At 44.0% G+C, this 15,513-nt stretch overlaps 1 protein-coding gene across 1 annotated transcript in view; it reads left to right on the top strand.

Moving 5' to 3' along the window:
* Window positions 1–15,513, top strand: part of norpA (no receptor potential A) — a 317,605-nt gene that overhangs the window by 174,526 nt on the left and 127,566 nt on the right. The window contains exons 14-17 of the mRNA XM_070522685.1: window positions 4,673–4,752; window positions 5,653–5,737; window positions 7,731–7,821; window positions 9,178–9,248. Coding sequence (XP_070378786.1) covers window positions 4,673–4,752; window positions 5,653–5,737; window positions 7,731–7,821; window positions 9,178–9,248 — 327 coding nt within the window. The remainder of the gene's footprint in view (window positions 1–4,672; window positions 4,753–5,652; window positions 5,738–7,730; window positions 7,822–9,177; window positions 9,249–15,513) is intronic.

Below are 15,513 nucleotides of genomic sequence, written 5' to 3'. Positions count from 1 at the left end.
CCCACATCTCTCTTAACATTCTCAGTGGAGACCGGAGTGTCCTCCCATACACTAGTTCTGCTGTTGAGAACCCTGTCGCCTCATGTGGAACCGTTCGCAAAGCAAACAAAGTTGCCGGCAGACAGTTCTCCCAGTCCTCCTTGTGCTCGTAACAGAGCGCACGCAAAACTCGCTTAAGCACCGAATGCCACCTCTCTACACTGTTTGACTGAGGGTGATAGACAGAACTGTGTATTAACTTTACCCCGCACTTTTGCAAGAATGTAGAAGTCAGTGCGCTCGTGAATACTGACCCTTGATCTGCCTGAATTTCGGCTGGAAACCCAACTCGTGCAAACACTGTCAAAAGCGCGTCTACTACTTCGGTGGAGCTGAGCTCTTTCAAAGGGATTGCTTCTGGAAACTTGGTAGCCGGACACAGCATGGTAAACAAGTACCTGTAGCCTGATTTTGTTTTTGGAAGAGGCCCTACCGTGTCTATTACAAGCCGTCTGAAAGGCTCTGTTATTAAGGGCACTACCTTCAGTGGAGCTTTCCAAGTCTCTCCTGGTTTACCAGAACGCTGGCAGGCGTCGCATGATCTTACAAAGTTTTCTACATCTTTGAAACAGCCAGGCCAGTAGTATTCCATAAGCAATCTTTCCTTTGATTTGTTTATGCCTAGGTGGCCGGACCACCCATTTCCATGACAAAGACTCAAAAGGTCCTCCCTATACTTAGTAGGTATGACTAACTGATCTAAAATCCTACCCTTTCGATCTCTGTAATGCCGATACAACAATCCTCCTTTCTCATGTATCGTTACGTTGCGCCTAGCAATGCCTTCTTTAGCTGTGTCCCGTAATTTAGCTAAGCTCTCATCATTCTTTTGCTCAGCTGCCAGTGACTCTCTATCCACGCGTAAGAGTTGATCAAAGTTCTTTGAGGCCGGTGATAATAACGACCCTGTCTCGCTTGGGAGCGCGTCTGCATGCTCTTCCTGCAGGCTAGAACTCTGACACTCTAGTGCTACGCTCTCATTGAGCTGGTCAACTGGCAGGCTCTCCTCAACTGTTCTTTTGTCCGTCGGGCCTAGCTCGGATTCGGGTATTGAAGCTATCCCCTTTTCTGCTTCAGCTGGAGGAGCTTGAGCATTTTCAGCCGAAAGCGCCGCGATCTTACGAGCTTGGCCTCTGGTCAATGCCTGTACTATGCCCTCTCCCAGTTTGAGCCCTCTGTCACGCAGTAACTGATTCGAACGATTCGAAAAGATGTAGGGATACTGCAGTGACAAAAATTTGGAAACTGCAGCCTCAGTCTCTAGCTCCCCGAATGGTCCACTGATTTTGACTTTGGCCATGGGCAGACACACGCTGTGTTCTTCTACAACCTGTTTTATCCATGCTACTTCTCCGGTGAAGTCATCTACCATCACGTAAGACGGATGGACAATGTCCAGCGTGGCGGCACTGTCTCTTAGCACTCGGCATGGTTTTCCATTAACTTGCAGGTCGTGGAGATATGGACTTAAAAGTTCCATATTCTCATCCTTTTCCTCCACGTAGGAAAAAACTACGCTAGACTTCTCGCAGTTTACAGCTATATGTCCCAGTTTGTGGCATTTGTAACAGCGAATTGGTCTGACAGATTCGAATTTTCTTTTCTGTTCTTTTTGTGCGGTTTCTCCGTTAACTTTCTCCTCGCTCTTTTCTGCGGGCTTTTCCGCCATGTCTACAGGCTCGGATCGTCTAGTTTGCGCACCCTTTTTGAACGGAAATGGTTTCCGCGGTCCATTTCGACCGTCCCAGTTTCCCTCCTCGGCGTTCAATTTTCTACGGGTTGCGTACTCTTCGGCTAATTCAGCCGCCCTTTCCACAGTGTTTACATTACCTCTGTCTTGCACCCACAGTTTCACAGCTTGAGGGATGGTTTTGTAAAACTGCTCTAGACACATGCATTCAATGATCATGTCTCTGCTGTCGTACGCTTCCGCGCTTTTAAGCCACTCGACTAGGTTGGCCTTTAAGCTATATGCAAACTCCGGATAGCCCTCGCTATCTTTCTTGCCTGTGCTCCTAAACCTTTGCCGAAAAGCTTCGGCTGAAAGGCGGTATTTCTTCAGGAGACTAGCCTTAACTTTTGCATAATCATATGCATCCTGCACACTCAGTCTGGCGATTACTTCCGCCGCCTCACACGGCAACATAGACAGCAACCGCTGTGGCCATGTACTCGGACCGAAGTTCATCTTTTCGCAAGTCCTTTCAAAATTGCTTAGGAACAAGCCTATGTCGGTCCCGACCTCAAATGGCTTTAATAGCCTGTCCATGCGGTACGATTCTGCCTCACTTGATCGACCCAGAGCGCCTTCACTTCCTTGAGACAACTCCAAACGTCTGTTTTCAAGTTCAAGTTGCATTTTTCTTAACTCGCGATCTTTATCGCGTTCCTCTCTCTCTCGTTTTTCTCTGTCTCGTTCTTCTCTTTCTTTTTCCCGTTTCTCTCTCTTTTTGAGAAGTTCCAATCCCATTTCAATATCTTGCTCACTGGCCTGATTGGAAATTAGCTCCAATAATTCCGATTTGAGCATTTCCTTGCGTACATCTAGGCCCAGTTCCTCACCAACAATCAACAACTCGTCTCTCAGCAGTGTCCTTAACTCCATGACTGCTGCTTTACTGCCTTGATTCTGCTCTCTAAATCTAGCTAGGAAAACACAACCTAGCTAACACACAACAATCTAGCTTCCCTACTGTTCTAAACAGAACAACCACAAAATGAAGCCTAGAGAGTCAAAGCAAAAACCAAGCACTCACCGCAGATACAGCACCATGTCGCAAAGTCCATCTCACCGCTGTCAGCCAGTTGTCAGGATTGGGGGCTCAATCCCTTCGTCCGTGGTCCTTTGCCAAGATTGGAGTACGGCATGAATTCGAAGGTAGCTGGCCCATGCCGTCGTCCAACTTATTTACGCTGAGATCGTTGATGAAGTGAAGAACTGCTTCTCATCGAGAACGAGGGAAAAGGGGTTTATTTACAGAAAATTAACTCAGTCTAACATGACTGTTTGAGAAAAATAGTATTAGTCCAACAGGACTGCATGAGAGAAGTGAACCAGTCTAACATGACTGCTCAAGAGAAGTGTGTCCAACAATCGCACAACCACAGTTTTTATACACTCGATCCGCTGGTCCTACGACGCGGCGGCTGTTCGTTTACACACCACCAACTCGCAGCTGCTCTGAAGACCAGTTTTCAGACACAAAGGCACACACATTCCGAAGCCCAAGCGACGGCGTTGAAGGTGGTGCCGTTCCGGAAAATCGACGCCGCTCGAGGGACGCTCGTTGTTTTGCAACATGCTGAACCGTGAGAGCGCAAAAATAAGACGTTCCCGCGGAAGCTTCTTCAGGCGTGTCAGATCAGCGCCGCGTTGAGGAACTCTGGAATCATTGTCCACACACCAAACTCGTCTTGTCACAATGTCGAAGCGGGCTGGAGGAAGGCGGCGGATTCCAGCGCAAAGGTCGCTTCTTTGAACGCCTCGCAGCTGCAGCGGCGGAGAGCGGGAGGTGCGCGTCTTGCACCCCTTGTCGTAATCGGGTGGCAAGGTGACAATCTTGTTGTGCAACCCGCCGTTCTTTACAACCCGTCATACGTCATCACAATGCTGCGAAGTACAACCTTGACTGCTCGACGCGAGCACCTTATGCTGGATTGCACAAGTTCAGCTTGATGTTTGCAGTCTACACACAAGCTCAAGCCGTTTCGCTCTACAAGTGCTCGTAGGAATAAATAAGAAAAAATTCGCAGTACCATCGGGGTGCAGCCATGCATGCCAATTTTTCACAGCAGTGCAGACCGCATTGCCCCCCTTTAGGGCAAAGTTCTCCATTGTCAGTTTCACTGAAGAGATGGGAAACAGAGCAGCTGGTCAGAGATACGACATGGATGATGTGTGCATCCACGACTAACGGCTGTTCTTACAAAGATTCGGGTGTCGTATGCAGTTATTTTTGTGGGTGATGCTCCTAAATGTTTTTTTCTTTGCAAGGTATTATAATTGGGGGATGCATATGGAAAAATACATGTATTTGTTCCTTTCAAATTTTTCTAAAACCTTGAATACTGGAATTTGAGCTGAAGCAAATATTCAATAGTAACATAATATTTGATTAAATATTCAAAATTTTTGAATATTTGCACCAGCCTAGTGTTATTGACTCATGGCTTGCAGCAGTCCGCGGCAATGCCTGTGGAGTCGCCAGCTGTCATTTCTCTTTTTGCATTTTATAAATAAATTATAGACTCCAGCAGAATGGTGCATTAGTGGCCTACACATTGGGGTCTGCAGAAGCATACATTGGAAATTGAAATTCACTTTAGTGCTTCTTTAATTAGAACTAAATCATCCGACACAGTGTTCTTTGTATGAGAAAACGAATTTCATACTTGTATGGAATCCACTGATGAAATCTTCGCATTTCTTGTGTTTCTCTGTGAATCGTTTCGTTCAACGTTTCATTCTTCCATAATAGTGGGTGGATGTATACCTGGGTGTTTTGTGCTCTTTTCATGCTTCTATGGTCATGCACACATCTGTGTAGAGCAGGGGTGGGACCAAACTTTCTGTCTTGGGGAACCCCACCTGTCTTTCTAAGGCTTGCAACATAGTCAGTCCTCTCTATTGCAGGATGTCATCTATGCCATCAGGGACTGTGCATTTGTGACTTCCGATTATCCTGTGATTCTTTCATTTGAAAATCACTGCTGGTAAGTGTGCATGCTTGCGTAGCGCATTGCATTCCTGCACATTGCGGCTTAACTACTGGGAACTCAGCTCATGTTCTTTAAAAAGCCTTCCCCCCCCCCCTCTTCTCTGGATACGTTAAGGGCAAAAAGGCAACGCTAATGAACTAAGAAAAAAAATATATATAATTCAGTTGTGCCACTGTGATGTCAATGATTACTATTTAGAGTTTATGTTCCTAATCTTGTTTGCACATTTGGTTGCACATCATGATGGCATCAAGAAAAGAGAAGCTGCACAAAATGCCAACTAGAGTTATGGGCATTGTAAGGTAAATCGTGTCAAAGCAAAGTGAAAAACAAAGTGTTGCATTACAGGGCCATTTCCCATTCTGTCATTGTTTGTTTGTGCTTAGTTGACATATGCCATGCCAAGTTACAAAAAATTTGCTCAGAAATCTGTAGCATTGCTTTAAACAAGCTGTGTCAAGGGACAAAAAATTTGCTCAGAAATCTGTAGCATTGCTTTAAACATGACTTCTGCATGAAACTTTTATGGTGAACTTCTGCACATATGCTTATATCTTCTGTAAATCAAATTGAACCAATTGTATCAGAGAATAACTATGTCTCTTTCTCACTTTATTCTTATAAACATCCCTCAGTGCTGTTTAGGCAAAGCGATAATTTGATATGTTTATATCCTCCACTTAAATAAATCTTTGTATCAACAAAGCACTTTTTTCTTTCCATTGTGTAGTTGTGATCTGTTGTAAGTAATATGCTAATTATCAGTGCAAATGTTTAATGATTTAATGTTGGCATTGTGACTTCTATGGGCTTGGGTTATCAACTGTGTATTTCATTATTTACAGTTGCTGCACCATTGTCAAGGCTGAATAATGCTTCTCTGTTTCTCTGTAGCAAAAAGCAGCAGTATAAACTTGCCAAGTATTGCCTGGATATTTTTGGTGACCTGCTGATTACTGAACCACTGCCAAGTTATCCGGTATGTTCACCACTTGTTCCTAAATATGCACTCAGCTTCTTCAGTTTAGGCACCCTCCTAGCTCTCTGATGGCAGCCAGCAAGGTAAAGTAAGGGTGCACATTTTCAACTTGTATAGGCTCTACTGCACGCTTCTCGCAAATTGAAGTATATGACATGTTGAACGAATATGAAGGCTCGACACACTTATATACATTAATCCGATACTGAAGCTTGTTTGTAAGTGTGCACCATGGTGCAATCAGTGTTGCAGTGATGTCATGACACAGCACCAAATTTGCTGACATCATTTAGCAATAAGGCTAGCTAGCTAGCTGCTTATATACAGTAATTTTCTTTGTAAATAATTACGATTATTTGATAAAGATTTCATATTATTTATTTTATTTATTTATTAGTAAACCCTCAAGGCCCTGAGGGCATTACAGAGTAGATGGGTACAATATAAGTACAAAACAAAACAACAACAGGGATTCAAAGGAAAGAAATTAGTTTGCAGCTAACACCAGAAAGTGTTCAGTAAATGCACGCTTGAACAATGCTTGGCCCTCTGTGGCAACGATGTAGGAAGGACTCCACTCTCTATTTATCTTCGGGAGAAAAGAATGTAAAAAGAGATTAGTGCGGCACAAAAGGACGGCGACTTTATTTTGGGTGGTCGACGCAAAGACAAAAGTAAGCAAATTCCGAGATAAATTCCTGTAGAAGTACTTGTTTATTGTTTGACCAGGAACGTGTTGTTAATAAAAAAAAAAATGAGCAGGAGTAGTTGTGCTCATGTTCTGCAGACGTGGCAATTGCAGGAATGGACGGAGCCAGTGTATCATGCCATTATGCATGGGTGCAGAAATCGAAAGTAGTTTGTTGACTAGGGTGACGAGCGACATGTTTGCAGCTTTGCAGGGACATATCCGAGTTAAACAAGAACTGGGGCATCTGCCCTGCCTGCTATGTGCCAACTTGGAAAATGGTGCAGACAATAGGACAAGAGATGTACAAACTGTAAAGATGCACTGTTCTGGTTGCGTATCTTAAGCCTTTTCATCTGCGCCATTTGCCATGCTAAATGAATGTCAGCTGAGTCAGCTTCAAACTGCTGCTCTGTATCAAATTTCTGACAAACCTTTTTATATGCCCAGAGTTTCACACCAGAATTTTCAGACTGCTGGAGTTCAATTTTTACATTATATGTATGAGATCAAGATGTGTCGCAATAATTGAATGCTAAAAGCTAAAGGAGCAAGAGAGAGTCGGCAACGACGTGTAACAGGTACAATGGGAGAACCTATGGGACCCACGGCACACCTGTTCCAGCACAAACACAAGGTGTGAATGTGAGAGAGTGCAAAACAGCTGCGTTCTAACAATTGAACCATCTGTAACAGATACCCTGAATGGAGCCAATAGTTACAATGCACGCACTTCTGCATTGTGATGTATGGCTGGCTGCATTTGCAAGCAGCTAAACATATGTCTGCAGAGAGACACAGTGCACCGATCCTAGTGAAAAGAACTAGGTGATGGAGTAAGTGAGGTGGAATTGTCTTCGTGCTCAACAAAACCATTGAAAGGCTACGACAGGGTGTGAATATATTTAACGTGGTGAAAACAAGGTTGAGTAAGAAAGAAAAGAAAGAATAGAACCTAGTTGCCTTTCAGTAGACAACCTTAAACTGTCATTTGTGTGTTGATATGCCAAGGCCTTCGAAGTTGACGAGTAATGACAAAGTGACAGTTGCAGGAAAATTTTCTCCCTTGCCATTTGGTGACTTTTGATGGGGCAGTTTATGGTTGCTTGCGCAAATATTATCAGTGGTGGGTAAATTTACCCACTGGTAAAATGCTTCACACAAGCAGCCCTTGGTAACAGGCATGTTTTGGAAAGAATGGGGGTCCCCTTGTTCAGAGAACGTTCAAGGGCTGATGAAAACTTGGTGCGAATGCCGAGGGGAATTTCAAGGTGACCTTCTAGTAGTGAGCTTTAATACTTGCAGTTGGAACCAGCAGTACCGCTTCCAAGTCCCAACGACCTCAAGAGGAAGATTCTCATAAAGAACAAGCGACTCAAGCCAGAGGACGAAAAGCGTGAGTTTGTTTTTGCCGCAGTTGGAACTTTCAGATAGGATGGCTGCTAAACACCTGGTGATGTGGCCTAGATAAAGCAAAAAATTTTCTTCTTTAAAAGAAGGAGTGATTTACAAAGTGGGAACTTAGTCCACTTAATTTATGTCTGTACAATACTTGGCCTTGGTTTAATTTTTGGCAGGCTTTGTTCAGTTGGCAGTGAGCTCAGGCCTTCATTTATTTCTAGAGAACATTTCATTGTTCTTTTTATAAAGCATGGTTCGTTTAGAAGTGCAATAATAGAGTAGCTAATGCATGTGTGAGGCTATCAGTCACAAAGGTCACCTGCTGCGGTATTACCATCTGCACTCCTGCAAACATTTTTATGAAACAAAATAGGTGAAACGAGGTAGCGAGTAGGACATATTTGTTTCATGAATGGTCTTATATGTCTCACACACTCACTGTCTTAACTCAATATACTTAAGAGTAGTAATTGCTTCAAATTTATCTCTTGTGCATGCATGAAGTTTCTGCACCTACAGACATAGTCAAATCTTTATGGGATGTGGGATCTGACATAAAGCAGAATAGTTGCTGAGCCAGGCCACCCAGCATGGTACATTTACTAGCGTCTGTGATGACCAGAATAATTTCAACAATTGCGAGCCAAAAACTGGGCTGACGTTCGACTTTCTCGTGGCACTCGCATCCCGTGAACTTTGGACCTTGCCTGTGCAGGTGTTTGGGATGGTGCTTTGTTTGGGCACTGTCAGCGTATTGCATACCTGTGAACCTTGTTATTATACCAGTATTCTTGATAACATGTTGAAACTCATTATTAGTGAAAGTATCTAATATTCATGGCTGGGCAATGTGGCTGGGTCTAGGCATTGCCTGTTTATTAGGGATACCTAACACGTTAAAATTTTGTGACAGGTGCCACTTCAACATCACAGGGCTACAATGTAAAGTAAGCATCATATGCGAAGATAAAGACATGCACATTAATGTTTACATGCCTTTACTTTATGCCGAGTGATAGTGGATAGCCATGCTAATCCAAGCAGCTGACAGCAAGTCCTTTAGATGCCGTAAATCATTTTAAAATGGTATGAAAGGCCAAGTTTTATGGGTAAGTTCTGGGGTGGGCAGGATGTTGGGCAGCTCTGGGGGCCAAAAGAAGTCGACGCCTTCAAGAATGTTCGTGATAGCAATACCACATAGATGGGTCTTTCGTTTGATTACCAGTCGTGTGAAGGATGGAACAAATCACGAACCTGTTCTTCAAGCGCATGTGGAGGTTGGCTGAGGTGTACCGTACAGGACAGTCTGTTGTTGTCATTTTAATGACATTATGTGGCGGTGGTGTCGCAGGTGAACTGGAGCTCTGGCGGAAAGGACAGCTTCAGAATGATGACGAGGAGGAAGAGAAGGAAGATGCCTCGGTTACCATCATCGCACCAACCGAGGAAGGGGAGGGAGGTGAGTGCGAGAATGACCTGAAGCTGTTGCATGCTCCACTTGAGGAATGCCTTTAATTAGTTTAGTATGCCGAACTGTTTGCATGTATCCAGGTTTCTGCACACTTTATGAGATTAACTGTAAAAACATTGGGTAAATGAGAATTTTATTGCAATTTACAATAGCCTGGGATAGGCGCATGTTGTGTAAAAGATAGCTCCAGCAAATAAGTCTGTGAGAACTAGTCTTAAGTATCATTGGCCAGGGAACAAATCTGTAATAATAATAATAATATCTATTTCACTCATGAAGTGAGGGAGTGCGGGAAAAAAAGCTGACAAGTCAGCTTGACTAGTTCCCAGCTCCCTGGAGTACAAAATAGAAGAAACAGAAACACTTTTGGCATTGGCAACGTAAAAACCACAAACATATAGTAATAGTAGTGCAGCAATAACTTGTCCACAACAGTGAGAATAACTAACTATAGAAAGAAAAAGCTTGTTAACTGTGTGATAGACCAATGTTAAAGGAAACGTACAAACATGAAAAAACTACAAGTAAAAAGCTCTACATAATGAAGGAAAAGACGAAAAATAAAATGGCACACATTTGTGTAGTATGAAACAGTACATTAGTACTTTGCAGTGCATATAGCATACATGCGCAGATATGAAAAACCATATGAAATTTGGTCATGGGAAAGGAGTTTTGCCACAGAAGAACAATTTCAGTTTCTGGTTCAATGCTGTTTTGGAAGTGAATCCATTGTTATGGCAGAAATTTAGCAAATGCAGTAGCATTCTGTTTACCATTTGTTGTCCGTATCCGGTTCTGCACGTTTTGATCAGCCATGGCTGTGTGTTTCGATTCTCATAAAGTGTGGTCCTTTTAGAAAGCGATGCCAACCGTAGTAGGGAATAGCTGTTATTTTTTACGTCAAGCTTATAGACCGTTTTTTCGTAGGCGCCGCCATATTGTGAACGCAGTGGCGCCGCCTGTGAGCAGCGCCATACTGGCTTGGGTGAAAGTGGTCTTTTGCATGGCAGGTACACGCTCGGCGGTAGGTTCTGGCGTTTGTTTTCGCGGTCGTGCGGTCTGTTTAGTATGACTTGCATCTTCTACGTGGTAAACGGTTCTGTGAGACGTGCTGAAGTGGTTTAAGGCATTATGGCCGGAATTTCTGCTGAGCGTTGAGGTGGACGGAACACGCAGCGCGATTTGTGCGCGCATATTTGAGCCTACAATCGGAGATCAGTTGTGTATTTCCGAATGTTCCAATCACTAATGTGACCTTATTGCTGTATTATCCTCTATTTCTAAGCTGCGGTTTAGGAGCCATGAAACATACGCGACGATCGTATATAACAGCATGGGATAGGAGCTGCGCTGTTATACTTTGACAAGCGTTCAAGCTGTTCGCTGCAGGTTACATTGCGTGACTACTTGGTTGGATGGATGAGGTTTCCATTCATGAATAAAATAGTTTTGGCTAGTAATAGCTGCATACCTTACAGTCTGAATTAAGCTTGTCCAGCAAAGCGACCGTTTACGAACTGCGCGAGCGTCCTAAGCAGTAGTAGGTGCTGGATTACAGATATCTTTGTTCTATATAGCGCATGGTCCAAGCATACGACATCAGCGGTTATATATTTAATAACGTTGTGCGGCGTTAGCCCGTTTTCTCTTGCTTTTATGCGAAGCATATTACGAGGGCTCAACCCAGCTCCTCAGGCGCGGCGGTGACCATGAAATCACGTGACACCGTGACGTCACGACAGAGGAGAAGTGGCTTTGGCTCAACTCTTGCAAGACGGGCTGGGTGGGAATAGAACCAGGGTCTCCGGAGTGTGGGACGGAGACGCTACCACTGAGCCACGAGTACAACGCTTCAAAGCGGTACAAAAGCGCCTCTAGTGAATGCGGTGTTGCCTTAGAAACGAGCTGTTTCTAAGGCGTGCGTCTCTTGCTCAGGCGCACATTTCGTTGCCGCGCCGAACGCTGCTTTGCTCGATGCTCACCGCGTCCAATGCGGGGCGCGTAGTCGCTGCCCTGTAGCCCATTGTCTTACACCCCTTGGCGGGTCGACGGGAACGCTGTCGCGTTCCACTCTTGAAGGCGAAGAAGTAATGCATGAGTTGTTTCTTCGTCTAGCCGAACCAAATATAGCCAAGCAACAGCAGTTCACCAGGCTAAACAGTGGTTCAACAACTAAAATAAAGGCTAGTATGCTTCGCATCCTGGGCTTAACCTTACCTAAGCCACAGCCATTTTTTTAGAGAAAGAGAATGATAACCGAATTTTTTTTTCAGTTGTGTTCGTTCAGTTCTCCACGACGCACTCACACGTATTACGGAAATTTTGCGATCAAAAATAGCCATCGCATTCTTTTTTTGCGAACCCTCTCATATATTATGGCCGTATGCAGGCCAAAAAGGCAATGCTGAAGCACACAGCTTATATATGTATCGTGCTGGTTCACCAACCGCAGTGATCGCTGTGTTGAGCAGCGCCATGGGCCTCATGCAGCAAGGCTAGCGTAGACATGGTAATTTCAAGCATACTAGACTTGAAATGCGTGAGAATGATGCCAATGTATCACAAATATTTGATAGTGCCTGCCGTTCAGATGTTTCGTGGTTGCCTTAGGTTGGCCGTGCACGATCATGCGCTCTTATGTTTTATGTTTTACTCCCTACGCCAATCGATCAGACAGTGAGTTGAGTTACCATTTAATGCTGGTAATACAGAGACGCCGGTTTTCTTTGTTGAATTAAAATCGATATAAGCAAAATAGTAAACAACACATACACGCACCGCGACTGATAATGCGCGTACACCGCGGCTATTATGCGCGTCACATTTTTGCGCCCCCAAGACATATTTCTGCCTACAGTAGTTACCGATGCACCGAAAGGCTTCCCTGACGACCTTATATGAACGAACATGGCTTAAACTTAACAAAGTAAGATCTAAAACATCTCGAAATCGTTCCGCAGCACGCGACAGCAATACTTTCAAGCAGCGCCGCGGCGGATCGCCCAAGCCAGAGAGGAGGAAAGGCTCTCCGCGCGCCCTATCCTCCTCGCCCGATGAAACGGTCTATAACGTGAACATAGGCAACGTAGATGTAGCTCGTGTATTTTCATTATGCAGTACTTCAAGAATGGAGGGTGAGAAGGGTGACTGATGGGGACGTTTTCAATATTTTGTAACACTTTTTTCTGCAATATCATGATTCTTTGCAAATTACCTTTTGTTGTGTTCCCACAAACTAATTGACAATATTTCATATGTGAGTAGAATAGCGCATTGTGCAATAGAAGCTTAACCTTTGACGGTAGAATGTATCTGTTGGCGTATGTCAATCCAACGATGTGAGATAGTTTTGACACAACGTGGTCGATATTGCCACTTGGAGTGCCGTATGAAGAACACAGTAACAATACTGTGAAAGACAAAACTAACTTTTATTGGGCGAACCTTTGCCCACAAAAACAGGCTACACTTAAAGACTGGTGACAACGGCGAACACAGTCGGCGATCGTCAAAATCTGATCAGCGGGTCAAACGCGTTGGCTTTTTATACATCAGTCGTCGAATGTTCCAGAGTAATCGCTGGGACCCGCGTGCCTTCCACAAAGTTCTACATTAATCACGTCGCACCTACATGCAATCAGATTACACAACGTTCGGTCACAGATAGCGGATGGAACCATCGATAACATTCCACCCAGGTCATATTTTCACTGAAATACACTCCAAGTATTGTAAATGTGCTTACTATTTCTATCTTTGAGTTTTGCAGCTTAATGTCTGAGGTAATGTTAATCTTCTTGTTTTTTGCACGGTATATGACAGCCTTCATTTTACTAACGTTTATTTTCAATTTGTCAAGTTGCACCCATGTATCTAATTCCACAAGCATTCTGTTCACTCTCAGAATCAGCTCATCCGTACTTCCTACAGAGAATAACAGTGTCACATCATCAGCATAAATGACAAATTTCACCACAGGATCGACGTTAACAATGTCATTCAAATATAAGTTAAGCTGTGAGCATTCCACACATGTGGGGACATACAAAAAAGGAAACTTGTTTTATATGCATCTGACTGTTTTCAACCCTGTTACAATATCTTCAGTGGGAAGGTCATTCCAGTCCCAGACAGTTTTCAAGAAAAATGCGAGGAAACATGTAATACTCTTTTCAGGTGGTGGGTAAACGACTTTTTCATGGTTTACAGGGAAGGTTTACAGGAAATGACTGGTGACTCCCACTTCAATTGCTGCTTCTGAAGCCAGCCTAGTTATAGTTTCACTCATTGCCTCTATGTCATCTTCATTTCTCTGTTCTAAGGCTGCAAATTTATTTGAAAGTGCCAACCTGAATTGGGTCTGCTTTTACCCCTACTGCATATAGGTTAGCCTGTTCCTTCTTGACCAATTTTACCCTTTCTCTCTTCAAATTAAGGTGAATCCTAGCCCTCACTAACCTATGATCACTGCACTTTACCCTACCTAACACTTCTACATCCTGCATTATGCTGGGATCGACAGAAAGTATGAAATCGATTTCATTTCTTGTTTCATCATTAGGGCTTTTCCAGGTCCACTTTTTATTCCAACGCTTCCTGAAGAAGGTGTTCATTATTCGCAACCTAATCCTTTCTGCGAATTCTACCAACATATCTCCTCAAGTGTTCCTAGAATCCACACCGTAGTTGCCAATTGCTTGTTCGCCAGCTTGCTTTATCCCCACTTTTGCATTGAAGTCGCCCATGACTACAGTATATACTATATGGCTTTATTTATGTTGTTATACAGTTAAACCTTGATATAACAAAGTAGGTAAAATCGGCAATTTGCTTCAGTGTATCGACATTCGGCCTTTTAACCAAAGAAGTGCAGTCACCTACCGAGTTTTCTTACACGGAAAGGGGCCGCAGAATTTTATGAATTATAGGGCAATCAAAAAAAGCGAATTTGAGTAAGAAAACACTTCATTTTGACGAATTTTGGAGTCGGCGACGAATAATACAGTTTCATGCCACGTCGATGGTATCTTCACATTGGCGGTACAAATTAAGTGAAGCCAGCCACTCGCGTGCACTCCGCCCCCTTGGCTAATAGCATTGCCTGCACTGGGATGACGCTATCAGGAAAAGTGCCAGCAGTGGGGAGCGAATGCTTCATCTGCCTCTCGCTCCAACGAGTCACCAAAACTCCAGATTACGCAACCTTCAACACTAAACATGCGTAAAGAGAGCTTACATGATCATGATGCCCCGACGCACGTCAGAAATGGCAGTGTTGGAATCTAAATGTTGCGAAGCTTGTTTGAGTTAATGAGTTAATGTGATGGATGACACGTGCATCAACCTTGTTGCCTGTAGCTGTTAGCTCTCCGTGTTACGAGGACAAAGGGGATGCTTGTCAAGGGAAGAGTGCTGATGAGAGGCATACGGGGCATAGAGAAATATGATGCTTATGTAAACACATTTAAGGCTTCTATAACCTCTTGCACCTACCAATTTTGAGGGATCGGCCAAGAATTCCAGTGGTGCATACGCAGCTTTACATACGTAGAAGCCTAAGTAGTCTATTCAAGCACGCACTGGGTGGCCAGTGTACGAGGCCAGCCAGCAGCGAGTTAGTGGGCACACACCCAGTGGTTGTCTATTCTGCAAACACAGCACCTGCGAATTGGGTGCAGGAGGCAACGCAGCCCTCGTAGAATTATGCTACACAGGTGCTGTCTGCATCAGGCAGACTATACAAGCTGCAGTAATAATTGGCAGACATTGTTGATAGCAAATACAATTTCTATATGTGTAGTGATTTTGACTTTGGCACACATAGACTTTCGTGATAATGTATGATACTATCTTAGTGTTAATCCAGGGAAAACACAGGGAAGGCGGAAGATGGAAATTCAAGATGATGAGTAAAACGAGAACATGGTGAGAACAGGAGCCAACATTTTGACAAGTGGACTTGTCTTCTTCAAGGCGACATATGCTTTTCTTGCTGCAGTATATATAGGTGGATTTCTCCTAAAGGGGAGAGGGCGTAAGGCTGGGGGGTGCGGCAATGAGCGAAGGTGTGTTAGCGACGAGAGTGTCGAATTGAGAATAAAGGAGTGCTGTGCACAAGGCCAGGGACACGGCCGTCTGTCAATCACGTGTCAATGCTCATGTGTCAGCCGGCGTGTCAACGGCGTGCACAGCAGCCCTCTATTACTTGTTTCG

This window comes from Dermacentor albipictus, chromosome 7 (genome assembly GCF_038994185.2).
Source record: "Dermacentor albipictus isolate Rhodes 1998 colony chromosome 7, USDA_Dalb.pri_finalv2, whole genome shotgun sequence".
NCBI lineage: Eukaryota > Metazoa > Arthropoda > Arachnida > Ixodida > Ixodidae > Dermacentor > Dermacentor albipictus.
This window is presented reverse-complemented; position numbering and strand designations above follow the sequence as displayed.